The following is a 15,523-nucleotide window of genomic DNA, read 5'->3' as shown; positions in this document are numbered from 1 at the left end:
AAAAATCACTCAGAGCACAGGCATTCATTTGGCAAGCTAGACATTTCTATTGGTCAGACTATAAGATGTCAGATACGTTGGGTTTAGCAAGGTAATTATAGGAAGAGAAATGGCAGTTGTCAATACACAAACCTGATGTTGCTTCAGTATATAGTTAAGATGATTATTGTAATTAGAAATCATGGAGAACTTTACCACAATATAGCTTCAAATTGCACTGTTATGGCTCAAGATTTTGAGGATTGGTTTAAAAATGTTTAATTTTATTCCCAGTGTTGTTTCCTGAGGTTCTAGGGTTTAGTTTTTCCTCCCACTCCCTCCCTCCTTCCCTCCTTCCTTCCTTCCTTCCTGAGAAAAAAGAAAATAGCTTTATAAGGCATTGTATCAGTCAATGCCTTATAAATGAGTTATAACTTTTATGTATTAAATGTAAATGAATAATAATAAAAGTAAATAATAAAATTTCTTAAGAATAACACTTGGAGGGTGTCAGCCAGCCAAGGGAAAGTAAATGTTGAATAGTTGAGCATTAGTTAACTACATAGTTTGGCTTTATGTTTTTTAAGTTTTAATATTATTCTTTAAAGTGTCATGGTACGGAAAGCCTAATAACCATGCTAAGATTTAAAGAAGACTTTGTGATGAGCTATTTCCTCCTTTAGTGAACTCATCTTTTACTCTATTTTATTAATAATAAATTTATTTGGTGTTTCCAGAAGGTAAAACTCCAAAGATTCTTAGTTTCTGTATTAAATCATCATTAGTTGCAACAAGAGCACCCTAAGAAAGGAGGCAACTAATTTCTGAGACTTTCAATATTAGGAAGCAAGGGGTTTTACCTGAGCTCAGGCTGTGATATTGTGCAGAGTGATGCATTTGTTGGGCTCATCCTCTCTAAAGTTCATTCTAATTATCAGAGGGAAATTTCATGCACAGAAATTTATCATCATCGTAGATCTTCATCTTTCTTTGTTAAATAATTCTTCTTATAGTGGAATTAGCACTCCTAGAATGACTGATGACCTCAGATGAAAGTTCTTGCCACTTTTCTATCCAACCTCATGATAGTAAATTGGAAGAACCTAGTTAGCTCTGTTTCTCCCAGACCTGTTGTTCCTCTCTGGAAGAAAGTTAACTCCATAATGATTCTACTAGAACATTACATATGTTTCTGAAGTTAGAAAAGTTAAACACTATCTACTCCTCTAAGTGCCTATTTAATCAATTAAGACTTGGGGACTGAGAGGACAGCACACATTTCATGAATGAATTTGTCTCCACTGTCCCAGAATGTGATAGTATTAAAGTAGATTTCATGACTGATTTTCTCTCACTTATATTTCTTTTTTTGTGTGTATAATTCTCAATAATAACCTAGAATTCTATTTTATGTGGTAGAAGGGGTGGTGGTAAAAGGGGTGGTGTCCCCAAAATTAGGAGCCCCGGGTTTTGATAAGATACCACCACTAACTTTGTGATTTTGGGTAGGTTTATTCACTTTTTTGGACCTCAATTGTAAAATGAAGGTCATAGACTAGATAACGTCTAATGTTCCCTAAGTTCTAATATATTATATATATATATGTATATATATATAGTGTTTTATATAATATAATTATTACAATATTTTATATAATATAATGTTATGCATAATATATACTATTATACAAATAAATATATAATACTTATATATTTAACTATTTCATTAAAATTACATATGTATGTAATTTTTAAATGAAATGTAGAAAGTACACACTGTCACTTAAGTACACACTGTCACAGGCTGTAACGGGGCAGTAATACATGCCTCCCAAATTCCTCTTGTACTTTAAATCCAACATAATCACATTCCAGTGGGACAAAGAGTTTATCAGGCAGACTAATCATGTATTTACTGCTTGAATTGGTCAACAATTACTCATGAGTCATCCAACAAGAGTTACTGAGTTGAAACAGGCACTGTGCTGGACAAAGGTGTTACAGACACAGCCCTTACTTTCACCAGGTACACACACTAATGGAGTATACAGACATTAAGCAAATAACCACACTAGTAACTGCATGATTACACATTTATCCATATCTCACCGTAAGTGCTATAAAGGGAATAAATGGAGTTTATTGTCATTGTGATGAGGGAGCCAAGGTAGGGCCACTTTCTATAGGATGATTGGGGAAAACCTCTATGAGTAAGAGCTAGAACTGAAGGGCTGAAACCTGAATGATTAATAGAAGTAAGTCTGGCAAAGGCAGAGGGAAGCAAATGAGTGGAGCCTTTGAGCAAGGAAAGAGCTTTACACATTTGAAAATGAAAAGGAGTCCGTTGTGGCTGCAAAAGTGAACTGGCAAAGTGACAAGAAGCGAGGCCAGCCTGGCAGGGAAGCTGGGGGTCATGTGAGACCTTTCAGGCCGTGAAAGACTTTTGGATTAAATCCTAAGGGTTGGGGGGAAACCACTAAAGATATCTGAACCAGTAAATAAATTGATCCCATTATATTTAAAATAACCGTGATTTCCAGGTTTGGAGTAGATTGAAGAGGAATAAAAGTGGACCTAGGGAGACCACAAAAGTGATAAGGAGAAAGACACAGTGAAGGCTTGGATTAAAGTAATGGTAATGGATAAGTTCAACATACATTAGAGAACTGATAGATTATTAATGAGCAAGAGTAAGGAAGTAAAATGGTTTCATTTTAATGGACACAAGAAATATATCTAAATTAATTTCCATTAATGACAGCTTTTTAATGTATCATACACACACACACACACACACATATATATGCATGTGTGTGTCTGTGTATGTACATGTGTGTATTTGGAATTGTCATACATTTTATTGTTTATTTCTTCCTCTTACTTTTTTTTAAACTTTTAAGACCTCTAGTTACTCCTATATTCAAATGGGTCCAGGAACAGACAGAAGAATAAGATATCGTTTGTTTTTTTTTTTTTGCGATACGCGAGCCTCTGACTGTTGTGGCCTCTCCCGTTGCGGAGCACAGGCTCCGGACAAGCAGGCCCAGTGGCCATGGCTCACGGGCCCAGCCACTCTGCAGCATGTGGGATCTTCCCGGACCGGGGCACGAACCCGTGTCCCCTGCATCGGCAGGCGGACTCTCAACCACTGCGCCACCAGGGAAGCCCAAGATATCGTTTTAATACCCTTACTTTCTGATCCTGTAGATGCTCTCTCTCCTCTGGCCTGCACTACAGCACCGTCTGTAATCATCCCTTTGCATGTACAACTCTTCCAAAAGCCTAGGTTTATCTAGCACATGGACTGTCTTCCATTCATTTGTTTGCCCCTGAGGGCCTTGCTTTGCCTGGCACACACATATGTGCTGGAAGTTATTGAACAACAAAGTGATCATGTTCATTCACAGGATGTAATACTTGTTTTTCTATGTCCCCTGGTGATGGTGAGAAAACTGGAGACTAGAGAGCTGCTTATTTGAGTTTCTACATTTCTGCTCCCATGTCTCTATAATGAATCAGAGATATTGGAAAGCTGTGATTTGGCAGCCATAGAACTTGCAGAGTGTCATTGGAAGAGCTAAATCAACAATACCTGTGTGGTTCATCAACTTAAAACTCTTGGAATTGGAAGAAAGCCCAGAGGAAATCTAATCCTACAACGGATTCACTCTGCACTGCAATGTCATAGCTGAAGGTTATCTAAAATGCTTGATTCCAAATATTGGCCTTCTCAGAAATAATGTCTCTTTTCTTAGTTTTTATGGATGAAAACAAGTGATGATTTAATACCAAAATGGGAAACGGGACCTTGGCACATTCTTATTTTTTAAAACTAGTAATTGAATTATATATTGTATTAATAAATAGGGATAAGGAAATGTATACCGCATATAGATGAAGGGAAATTACAGTGGATGATTTCCACTCAGGTTCTTCATGAACTCTTCCTTTATATTTTATTTATATATAATATTTAACCCTAACTTTGTCATTAAATGTTCCCATCTTCCGTGTTCATCCAGTTCCTTCTTGGTGGTCCTCTTCTCAAAATGTACTGTAAAGATATTAAAAAATAGACATAAGGAATTATTCACCACTAGAGGGTGTTTGTAAATGGTCCAAGGATAACGGTGGGAAAGAACCCAGGACCTAGTGTATTGTGGAATTGACACACTCTGCCTCTGTGCACTGCTCTGCTTTACAATCCCTCATATCCATGACATCTTCAGCCCTCCAGTTGCCCACTGCTTTCAGAAAGATCTGCTAAACCAAATCAAATTAGGATGTCAGGGTTTTAATGGGTTATCTTTCCCAGGAGGATTTTTCTTTTTAGGAGAAAGAGAAGTCACGTGTTACAAATGGTAGAATTTCAGGTATCAGTGTAGGAGGAATCCTGAGCTAGAGCAGCCCAAGTGCTTTGCTTATACTTTTAATAGCATTGTATGTAAGCCTTATTCCAAACATCCTGGCCTGAAGAGCAGATAAAATGCCCAGTGACATTTACTTGGTTATGTTCTTAGTTGGCCTGTCAGTGATTCTGCCTTGCTCACCATCGCACATAGACACAGCCTGTCACCCTTCCTTGAAGTCTCCCTGACCAGCTGACTCATCCCTACAGGCTCATATTCACACATCTGGTGCCCCTACAGCATGTCAAATAGGACTATGGGCTCTGGACTCTAATTGCCAGGCCTGAGTTTCCTTCTCTCTCATTTACTGTGTGAGGAAACATAAGCAACCTTTCCAAACCTCAGTTTTATCATGTGGAAATGCCCTGTTGTGGGTTTCTGAGGACAAAAGGATATAATGGTTGTAAATGGCTTCTTCTGGTGCCTAGCACACAGAGCTCAAGAAATGTTAGCTAAATAAATAACAAACTCTCATATGCTAATATTTATATTTATTAAATCATTTAATTCTTACAACAACTCTAAGAGGTGCTTTCCATTATTATTTTCATTGTACAGATGAACCAAAGCACGGTGAGGTTAACTGACTTAACAGAAGTCCCGTGGCTTAATACGTTGGGGAGTCAGAATTTGAGCCCAGGGCCCTCTGGTTCCAGAGTACCTGCTTTTTACCATTCTGCAATGCTACCTCTCCTATAAATAAATGATATTATTTCAAGAGCATTGGCAAAGCCACTGGAAAAGTCCTCTGTATAGCCTCAGTCCAGGTGAAACACAGGTCAAACTAAGGCACTAGAATGCAAAGTGGTGTGGAATGAGCCTTTCCCACCATGGTACAGAAAACCGGGGCTAGCCTTACAGCCTTATAATAAGAGCCCTCAGATATCATCCAGTGCCACCCCTTTGCTTTATAGATAAAGAAACTGGAACCCAGGGTAGTCCAGGTATTTGCACATAGTCATAGTTAGACCGAGGCAGAACTGGTTAGGTTTCACAGGCACAGATCCAAGGACCTTTTAATTCACTACATTTCCTGCACGAGGCTCTCATGTCCTTTGAATTAAAGACAATTTTTCCTTCATAGTCTAATTTCCTTTTGACCCAAGGTAAAACCTATTTTGACTTGGTTCAATGGAAAATTTTACTGATGATGTAAAGATACAAAAGTGGGGTTAAATAGGAGGAGACCAAGGGCTTAGTAATGGGTTGGGTTAATTCCACTGAGCAAAAGGTGGCTAAAAGTAGCTACATGGCGGGGTAAGGGAACAGCTGGCTCCTGCTGAATGTCAGTCCACTGATGCTGGACAGTATGTCTCTCTATTACTTAGGGTTCACCTAATGAGCTTGTTCTGTAAGCAGCCTTGTTTTCTAATATGATGTTTGTTTCTGCAGGGCTGTGTCTTGTTCCCTGCTTTTTAGTGACTGTATACCTAAAAGTGAGTACTGGCAAAAAATGAACCTACAGGCAAGATACATTTTAAATGGTTATTCAACAAATGCTTTCTCCTCCCCTACAGTAATGTACTTGTAAAAGAATCAGATTGGGGAAGGAGAAAGCTGTTGAAAACAATTTTGCTAAGCAGGTGCTTACTCGGGGTACTGAGAATATGGAATATGTTTTGACATGAAGCTCTAGATTATGAAAGAGTGCTGATTCATATTGTTCTAGAATTACCAAATGCTTACGTTGTAAGGAAGCTTAAAGATCTAGTATGAACCCCATACTTTGAACATGAGAAAAAGAAGACAGTGACAAACAACTCAAGGTCACAGCTGGTTAGAGGTAGGCAAGACTTTGCTCTCATCCTGGAATTCTTATAGTGAAATATCATATAGAGGATCAAGAATGTGTTCATCTGCAAGTAGCAGAAAACCATTCTAATTGTGGCTTTGCAGATTGGGTTTCACCTTTCTCATTCAAGAAGACATCCAGGAGCGGCCAGTGCAGGGCTAGAACGAAGTGTAGTGATGCTACTGTGTAGCTGGGCGGTTATGTTTTCTGCTCCACCAGCCTTACGTGTGAAGGCTTCATCCTCATAGTTGACCCCTCATTGTGACAACATGGCTTCTGCACATCTAGGCCTGGGTCCACATACTGGTGTAAAGAAAGAAGGGACAAAAGACCTAAGAAGCATGCCTGGCATCTGACCTTTTCAAAAATTTCCCAGAAGCCTCACCTGGCAACTTCTGCTTAAATCTCATTGTCTCGAATTGGGTCACTTCTGCATCTCTAGCTGCAAGAGAATCTGGGAGAGTAGGTACTTTTGACTATGCACAGTCACCCTAAACAAAAATGGGTATTTTTTTATTAAGGAAGGATGGGGGAATGGATAATGCATAGAAAACTGCTAGAGTATGAAACATAAAGGATGTTGTAGGTAAGTAATTAAGGGCTATAGGCTTCAGGGTCAGACACATCTGAGTTCAAATTCTGGCTCTGACAATTTTTGGGTAAATTACTATTTTCTCAGGCCTCAGTGTTCTTTATAAATGGAGAAAATTATGGCAAAATGAGGCAACAAGGTTGTAGTGAAGTTAAACAAAGAAAATTGTAAAACAATAAGATCAGTATAAATTTTCACATTATACCACTGCTTTAGGGTCTGTAACATTAGTGTTGCTTACCCTCCCTCGACCAAGTTATATTTTGATTTCTTTTACCTTCAATGAGACAGAATATTCAGGACACCAAGACACAGAAACTGGTTAATCAGATTTTATTCACCTTTATTCCCTATTAGAAATAATGCCCAAATGATACTTAGACATCTTTCACACTGCTTCTAACCCTTTACTCAAAGGGAGAGACTTCAGTGGGCCAACCATCCTGGCCTCAACCTGAAGTGCTTCCTTATCATGGAGAGGAGATGACCAGGCCTGCAACCCAGACCTTGTAGGGAATTTACATCAGAGAGGGTGTTCTGAGCCTTTTATATCTTTTCTTAGGGCAGAAACTCAGTAGAATTGAACTTTACATCTTCCAGACTAAATCTCATTGACTTTTTTTTTTTTTAAAGAAGTAATAAACAGCATTTATTACCTTGGTATATCATACTGGTCTTATTGCTGTTCAAATCTCACTGACAAAGAAAAAAAAAAGGTGGAGACTACTTCTTTAATAAATTAAGGGTACTCATATCAGATTCTGGAATTTCAAACAGGAAATCTGTATATATTAAACAGACTCTCTCAATCCAAGTAGGTAGGTATCACAGGAAATGGCACACGGTTTATGATCAACTTTGTTTAAAAACAGTAACTATAGGGAATTCCCTGGTGGTCCAGTGGTTAAGACTCCATGCTTCCACTGCAGGGGTCACAGGTTCAGTCCCTGGTCGGGAAACTAAGATCCTGCATGCCCCACTAAGTGATTATAACATTGGTATTTCTTATTTCTTATAGGAAGAAAAATTGTTACATTGTTCTTTTGAGAGGTTCATTTCCCTTCTGGCAAGTTTCCTGAATACCCCATAATAGCTATGCTTGGCATGATAGTCAGATAAAAACTGTACCCTATGTATTTTTATTTCAACGATTTTTATTACCAAAATAATACATGATTATTTAGATAAATTAGAAAACAGATAATAAAATATAAAAACATAATTATATATAATTCTTAAAAAACTTAATATTTTCTTGCATATTCTTCAAACTTTATATATATACATATATATTAAAAATTGGCTTTATATTTTACACACTATTTTAAACTTTTTTGTACTTAACAATATGGCTTTCCTTTTACGTTGAGTACAACTTTACATCACCCTAGAAAACGGTTGCATATATTCTTTATTCCATTACATAATAATTATTTAAACATCTCCTATTGTAGAAAATCGTGTTTTTTTCTTTGTTTGTTTGTTTGTTTTTTGGTTTCTGTTATATTTTCCAATTGTGTGCTGTGATAGAGATCCTTGTAACTGGAACTTGATGGACAATGAAATTATTTTCTGAAAACTAAATTTCTGAGTTAAAAAATATGAATGTAATTTAAAACATGGTTACTACAAATTTTCCACTGAAAAGGTGGAACAGTTTATACTACCATTAGCAGTATATGAGTGCTCATTTCCATGAACTCTTGCCAACACTAGGTATTATCTAAAAAGGATACTGTTGTATGTGTGTGTTGGGGTTACTTTTTCTGAACTTGTTACTAGATACAATTTTCCCAGTTGTGATTGTATATTCAGTATCACATAGGCAGGGATAGTGGACAGGTATGATAGGTGCTGCTTCTGTGAACCTGTTTTCTCCATGTGAAAACTGAAATGGAAAATGCCACTTTTCTGCAAGAAGGATGACGTCCTTTTGTATTTTTATACCACTTACATTTTGCCTTCTCTTAACTTCTTTTTCCATATCATAAAGAACTTGAGTTAGAGAAACAAGCTGGGTTATTGCATAAAGCTCTAAAATAGATACAGTGGCTGAATCTTAAAGAAGACTCAGTGACAGAGACTCAATATAGACAAACACAGACTTTTGAATGCATTGTGTAAACACCAATAGTCCAAAAATAAAATGGAGAAGGAGTTGCTTTGGGCAAGTATGACAGAAAAAGTGATCTAGGAACAACTTGGGAACAAGGTGACCATGAATGGAGAGCTGAACAGTCACAAGCTTGGGTTTTATAAATAGGAACACAGAAATAAAGGAATTTAAAGCTCTTGAGTCAATGATAAAGCCTTATGTCCAATTTTAGATTCTACAACTTTAGAGAAACATGGAGAATAAAAGTAGGCACCATCCCCTGAATTTTTCTGTGTTCCAGGAACTTTACATTCATTAACACATATACTTCAATAATCATGAGAAGTCTTTTTTTTTTTTTTTTTGCGTACGCGGGCCTCTCACTGCTGTGGCCTCTGCCGTTGCGGAGCACAGGCTGCCGACGCGCAGGCTTAGCGGCCATGGCTCACGGGCCCAGCCGCTCCGCGGCATGTGGGATCTTCCCAGACCGGGGCACGAACCCGTGTTCCCTGCATCGGCAGGCGGACTCTCAACCACTGTGCCACCAGGGAAGCCCATGACAAGTCTTTAAGATGTATGTTATGACCCCCCATTTGCACAAAACCTAAAGAAAATACTTTTAAGGCTATCTCCTCATCTAGGATCCAGGATTCAAACCAGGTTGATCTTCCTCCAAGGCACATCCTTTTATTTACTCAGCTATAAGGCATACCTGAAAACATGATGGGGCAAAAGAACAAAGATTAATCCTATTGCATAGAGGTGACAGTCACCTTTTGGTAAATTTCCTTCTTCCACTTGGATGCTATAACTCTACCTGCCCAAACTGGGGTAATTAAAGGTGGGGTTATGAAATTTCTGACAAAAAGGATTCTCTTCTGTTTTCTCTGATCGCCTTGTGTCAAGCAGTTCCTTCACTGACCTTGCATATAAAATCCCTTATGTGCTTCTAAGGCAGGTGATGACTCATTCACCTCTGACTGACCAGACCCATAATGCTGACTGCAGGTGTGTGGATGAAAGCCGGGAAACATAACACTTTCTATGTATTAAGTGGGAGAACCAAACAAATTAAAAGGTTGCCAGGAAAGGTTAAAATAATAGGAGTTGTTTCCCTGGGAGGAGAGAAAGCTGAACTGTGGCTTCCAGAAAGACTTTTTTAAAAAAACGAAAGAAAGAATTCAAAGGAACTGATACCTGCCTCCACTGAGAGTGAAGGGGATATGAATTTATATTTTGTTGTACAGGATTTAGATCAAAAAGAAGAATTACCTGATAGTGATGATTGTTGAATATTGGCAGTAGGTTTCCAGAAGGTGCTGTGAAATCAATTTCCATCAACATAGTTCTTTCAAAAATGGGATATTATCTTATTTGTCCAGGATGTCCCAGGAGGCAGAATGATCAGTTTTCAGGACCTCGGATAGGGACTGGCCCATAACGCAAGGGGTATATCATCATCCAGGGAGCCTAAGCCTACCAAAGAATACCAATAAAGGGATATAAGCATGAAATAAGGCAGAGATTAAGGGAGTCTAGAGCATAAGACTAGTGAATCTTTGAAAGTAATACTGTTCCTTCTTTAAGAAAAGTGAAGAAATATCTACGTATTTTCCATGTATAAATGTTTCCCCTCATATAACTGAGGTGTACATATGTAGGGATGAGATATGTTGAATGCTGTTGTTTTACCAAGGTAATTCATGAAGATGCAATAACAGGATTTGGACTTCTTTCAACATAATGGCTGAAGTGTTATTTTAGCCACCAAATGGAGTTCAGATTGTTTCTTAAATATATCTTCAACATTTTAAGAGTAGAAGAAAAAACAATCAATATAAAGACTAGCCTTAAGTGCCTTCTTTTTGCTATGATGACGGTTCATACAGGTGATTATGAAACGCAAGACAATTTTATTTCATAGCTTGTTTGCTCAGTGTAACTTACCTACCAAATCACTACAAACCAGTCTTTTATGAATGAATATCTGTTAATATGGTCTGATAATAATCATATCTAACTTCTTCAAAAAATCATATGTAGCTTAGAAAATTGAGTTTTAGCCATTGTCTTTTATCTCTTGAGATAGTTCTAATTTTTACTCCTATTTTCAGTACCTTTATTAACTTTGCCCTTGTACAATGTCCACTTCTATTATGTTTAAATACTTTTATTATTCAAACTATAGGGATTTCTTTGTAAACCCCATGTTTTCTCTCATTAGTCTCCCCATAAGTTCTGTTTAAAAGCTTGTTTTATAGAATATCTTGATTTACTCTCTGTAAATCTTTTTCTCATATGTTTCAATATATTTCAATTTTATATTTTATGGGCTTTGTCAGATGCCACTCTTACATCTCTCTAGGTTTTAGGCAACATCTTAACAGTGATAAAGTTATAAAATCTGTTACAACACAGCAACATATAGCACATTTCCATGTTGCAATCCTATAGTGGTATGCCAGATACTTCACTAGAGATTTGCTATACAGGGTGGCATTCTACAAACCATGAACCTTCTGCTCCAATGGAACTTCTCTAGTCATTGCCTCTAAAAATACCTTTTGTGGATTCTCATTCACTTCCATTTACCCTGAAAGCCAATCCCTTGCTTACATTCTTCAAGAACTCATTTTCATTCCTACTTTTCCCAAGAGGTATTCTCTGATCATCCTTGCTCTCTCATTCTGAAATTTAGTATTATGGTATTTTTCATTTCCCATGTAGCATATACAACTTAGTATTGTTGCTGTATTTTGTGTCTTTGTGTCATGCCTTCATAGGTGTATTATAAGTCCATGTAGGAGGCAGTATAAAATGGTGGTTATGAACAGGAACTTCTGAGTTAGATGTTGAATCCTATATTCATCACTCTTTGATCTTAGGCAAGTTACATAACCTCTTAGAGCTTCCACATCCCCAGCAGAGAGTTATAACTTCTATATGGAGTTGTAATGAAAAAATGAAGTGCCTAGGTATTTAGCACAGTGCCAGAGACATAGCAAATATTCATCAAATTGAAGGCAAAGTCAATGCCCGATAATTCTGGGCAATTCTTTAAAGAGCAGAGCCTAGGGATTTTTTCCAAGTTGAGAGCTCAATAATCTATTTGGAAATTGAATAAAAATATGCAGCTTGCTACCAGACCTGAGTGTTAACATTTACATAGTACTTTTAAGAGTTTTATTATGTCAGTTCTTTATATATTCAAAACTCCTTCCAGGGTTACACAGAGAAGTATCTAAATAAATTCCTTACTACCAGGAAAGGCAGAGGAGGTCTGGGTGGTCAGATGGAAAAGGGAGGGGAGACAGAGGGTAGGTTCCATGCTGAGTGTTTTATTTTAAGTCTGGCATCGTTTGATCATGACCAAGGAGTCAGGCAAAGAATACATGTCCTCTAGTTTTCTTTCTAGCTGTGGAAAATCTGTTTATATTTTAAGATCCAGAATAAAAGCACTTTCTTTCTTTCCCAGATTTTTGAGGTATAATTGACAGACAAAATAGTGTATGTTTAAGGTGTGCAATGTGGTAGTTTGGTCTATATATATATATATATATATATACACACATTGTGAAATGATTACCAGTGTCAAGTTAATTTATACATCCATTAACTCATATAGTTACCTCTTTTGTTGTTTTTCTGAGAACATTTAAGATCTACTCTCAGCAAATTTCAAATATACAATATATATTATTAGCTGTAGATTATTATATATGATATATATATTATATATATATAATTACCTGTATAGTTACCATATTGTACATTAGATCCCCAGAACTTACCCATCTTATAACTGAGATTTTGCATTCTTTGACCAACATCTCCCCAGTTTCTCCATTCCCCCACTTCTAGTAACCACTGTTCTACTTTCTGGCTCTATGAGCTGACTTTTTTAGATTTCAGATATAACAGATATCATACAGTATTTGTTTCTCTATGTCTGGCTTATTTCACTTAGCGTAATGTCCTCCAGGTTTACCCATGTTATTGCAAATGGTGGCCTTACCTTCATTTTTACAACAAATATTCCATTTTATGGCTAATATTCCATATTTTATGGATAATATTCTATGGATAATATTCCATTCCATATATATGTATATAATATATATATGGAATATAACACTTATTACATTTTCTTTATCCATTCACCCATCAATGGACGTTTAAGTTATTTCCATATCTTGGCTATTTGAGATACTGATTACATTTCCTTTGGATATACACCTAGTAGAGGGATTACTGAATCATATGATAGTTCCATTTTAAAATTTTGGAGAACTTCATATCGTTTCCCATAATGGCTGTACCAATTTACATTCCTGCCAACTACACAAGGATTCCTTTTTCTCCACACCTTCCATACCACAGGTACTTTCTTTAGGCAGCTCTTCCTGATTCCTAACCCATAGCATCTCTATTAGATATTTACATTTGAGTTAGTCATGTCATTGCTACTAAATGAAAGTAACATGGTTTTAAGCTTCCTAGAGGTGATTTTCTTCCTTTTTTGTATAGTATTTGTATGTAGTACTATCATCAACATAATGAGTACAAATAAGATAAAATTTATGAATGCAATGTTTAAAATATAAAGATTTATGAAAGTACAAGTCATTCTTATATTAGAGTTACTTTTGTAGAAATATGTATGCTAGTTTGGAGTCTCATAGGCTTCATAAGAGAAATGAGCAGTTTAAACATGGTCTACCACATCATACTCATCTCTCAATCAATTTGTATAATGAAGAATTGCTCCAAACAGGAAAATATGAATAAAGTAATTGAAACAAGTATTTCACAGAACGAATTGACCTATGCTGACATTTTCAAAAAAAATTATGAAAACATACGTGTTTAGTTGCTTGTTGCTGTTAAGAGAAACAAATAGTAACTTAGGAATCAGGTAGACTGTTCCAATTCTAACACAAACAAGCTTCATGCCTATTGGCGAGCCACTTCACTTGGCCCAATTTCCTTGCTGTAACCTGAAGGATTTGCACAGAGTATGTCTAAGGCCTTTACTAGATTTAAAACACAAGGATTTTCTTATTCAAATGCATAGAATATTTTTGCTCCTTTAGTCTGCATATATTTTGATAAAAGAGTAAAATCTTTTTCTGTGATTGTAGTCCATAGGTGGCACCTTAGCAATAAAGTTGTTCCCCTTGTAACACCATCTTATGATGCCTTTTCAGTGCCTTTTGCTGAAAGAGTTGGCTGGTGATGTCTTTGTACCTTATAGATTCCTGAACCTGCATTTATTATTGTAAGCAACATCTGATTTCCTTCCTCGTGCCCTCTTCTGCAGGCAGATGAGCCATTCACTTACCAGCTGCAGTCTTCCCCCTTATAATCAGTCAATGCCTCTTGTCTGAGCCACGATGTGTGACCACAGTCCATAGAGCTGAGGATTTTGTCATGTGTTAAATCTTCCATTCACTGGAGTGTATTAAGCCACTGAAGATGGTTAACTGAAGAGGCAAAAACATTAATTTGGTAATTTAATCTTATGAAACAGGAAACGAGAACTCTTTTTTTTTCAAAAATACAGGAAAATCTTATCAAGTTTCATAACAAAGTCTGTGAAACTTTTATAGATATTGAGATTTAAAACTTTTATAGATATTGAGATTTATAGCTGGTTTTTGTCTGCATATTCCGGCCTGGCCAGGTGCTCCATTTGCTTTGCTTACTCACTCTTAATGGAGATGTTGCAGGACTTGCTATCACCATGAGTGTCTGCTCTTAACCTGGCAGCCAGCTGAAGCAAGCCCTCAGATGAACACGTCTCATTGTGCTGGCTGACCTCCTACCCCAATGTTCTGACTTCTCCCACGTTGCTAAAATCTGGAACAACCACTAGTAATCATGGTTGTAAAATAGGGCAGCCGTCCCTCATTTCTCAAAACCTGTTTCACTGTGGACACCCTAGTTATATAGTTTTCCATTATTTTCACAGAGTTGATAGTTTGATTACATTTGATTATTCACTTTAGTCCATCCAGATCTTCCTTCAGTCCCAGTTATATTTACAAATTATTTGGCAAGTCTATCCTCTTCATTCCCTATGACTAATGAGTCCTTTTCCTAGCTTGTTACTGCTGCTGCTGCCAGGTTGTCTTGAACATCTGCTGATTGTTTCTGAACAGGGAATTACGGGGAGAGCGGAATGGATGCTTTCAAAGAGCTGGCTGCCCAGGAAGGCCTCTGCATCGCCCATTCAGACAAAATCTACAGCAATGCTGGGGAGAAGAGCTTTGACCGACTCCTGCGCAAGCTCCGAGAGCGGCTTCCCAAGGCCAGAGTGGTGGTTTGCTTCTGCGAAGGCATGACCGTCAGAGGCCTCCTGAGTGCCATGCGGCGCCTGGGAGTCGTGGGCGAGTTCTCCCTCATAGGAAGGTAAATCTCAATCTCTCTCTTTCTCTCTCTCTCTTCCTCTCTTTCACACACACACACACACACACACACGCACACACTTTGGCGCACATATACTTGCTCTCACAAAACTGGACTTCCTGATTCCAAAGCGAGTGAAATGTGCATTCCTTCTGGATCTCACTGAGAGTGGGGCTATTTCTATTTTCATGATAGACAAGAGCAGAGCAGTCGATGACAAGATGATGAGACTATTTCAGAAAAGGTGG

General features: G+C 37.4%; 2 protein-coding genes across 5 annotated transcripts in view; both read left to right on the top strand.

Annotated features, from left to right (window-relative positions):
* The window catches only part of GRM1 (glutamate metabotropic receptor 1), a 362,985-nt gene that overhangs the window by 102,865 nt on the left and 244,597 nt on the right, over nt 1–15,523 (top strand). For all 4 annotated transcript variants that reach the window (XM_033405479.2, XM_049695377.1, XM_049695378.1 and 1 more), the window contains exon 3: nt 15,029–15,278. In XM_033405479.2, the coding sequence (XP_033261370.1) occupies nt 15,029–15,278 (250 nt within the window). The remainder of the gene's footprint in view (nt 1–15,028; nt 15,279–15,523) is intronic.
* Nucleotides 1–15,523, top strand: part of UTRN (utrophin) — a 1,623,662-nt gene that overhangs the window by 1,489,223 nt on the left and 118,916 nt on the right. The window lies entirely within an intron of this gene.

This window comes from Orcinus orca, chromosome 12 (assembly GCF_937001465.1).
Source record: "Orcinus orca chromosome 12, mOrcOrc1.1, whole genome shotgun sequence".
In the NCBI taxonomy this organism is placed as follows: Eukaryota; Metazoa; Chordata; class Mammalia; order Artiodactyla; family Delphinidae; genus Orcinus; species Orcinus orca.
The sequence above is the reverse complement of the archived record's forward strand: the minus strand, read 5'-3'. Positions and strand labels throughout refer to the sequence as shown.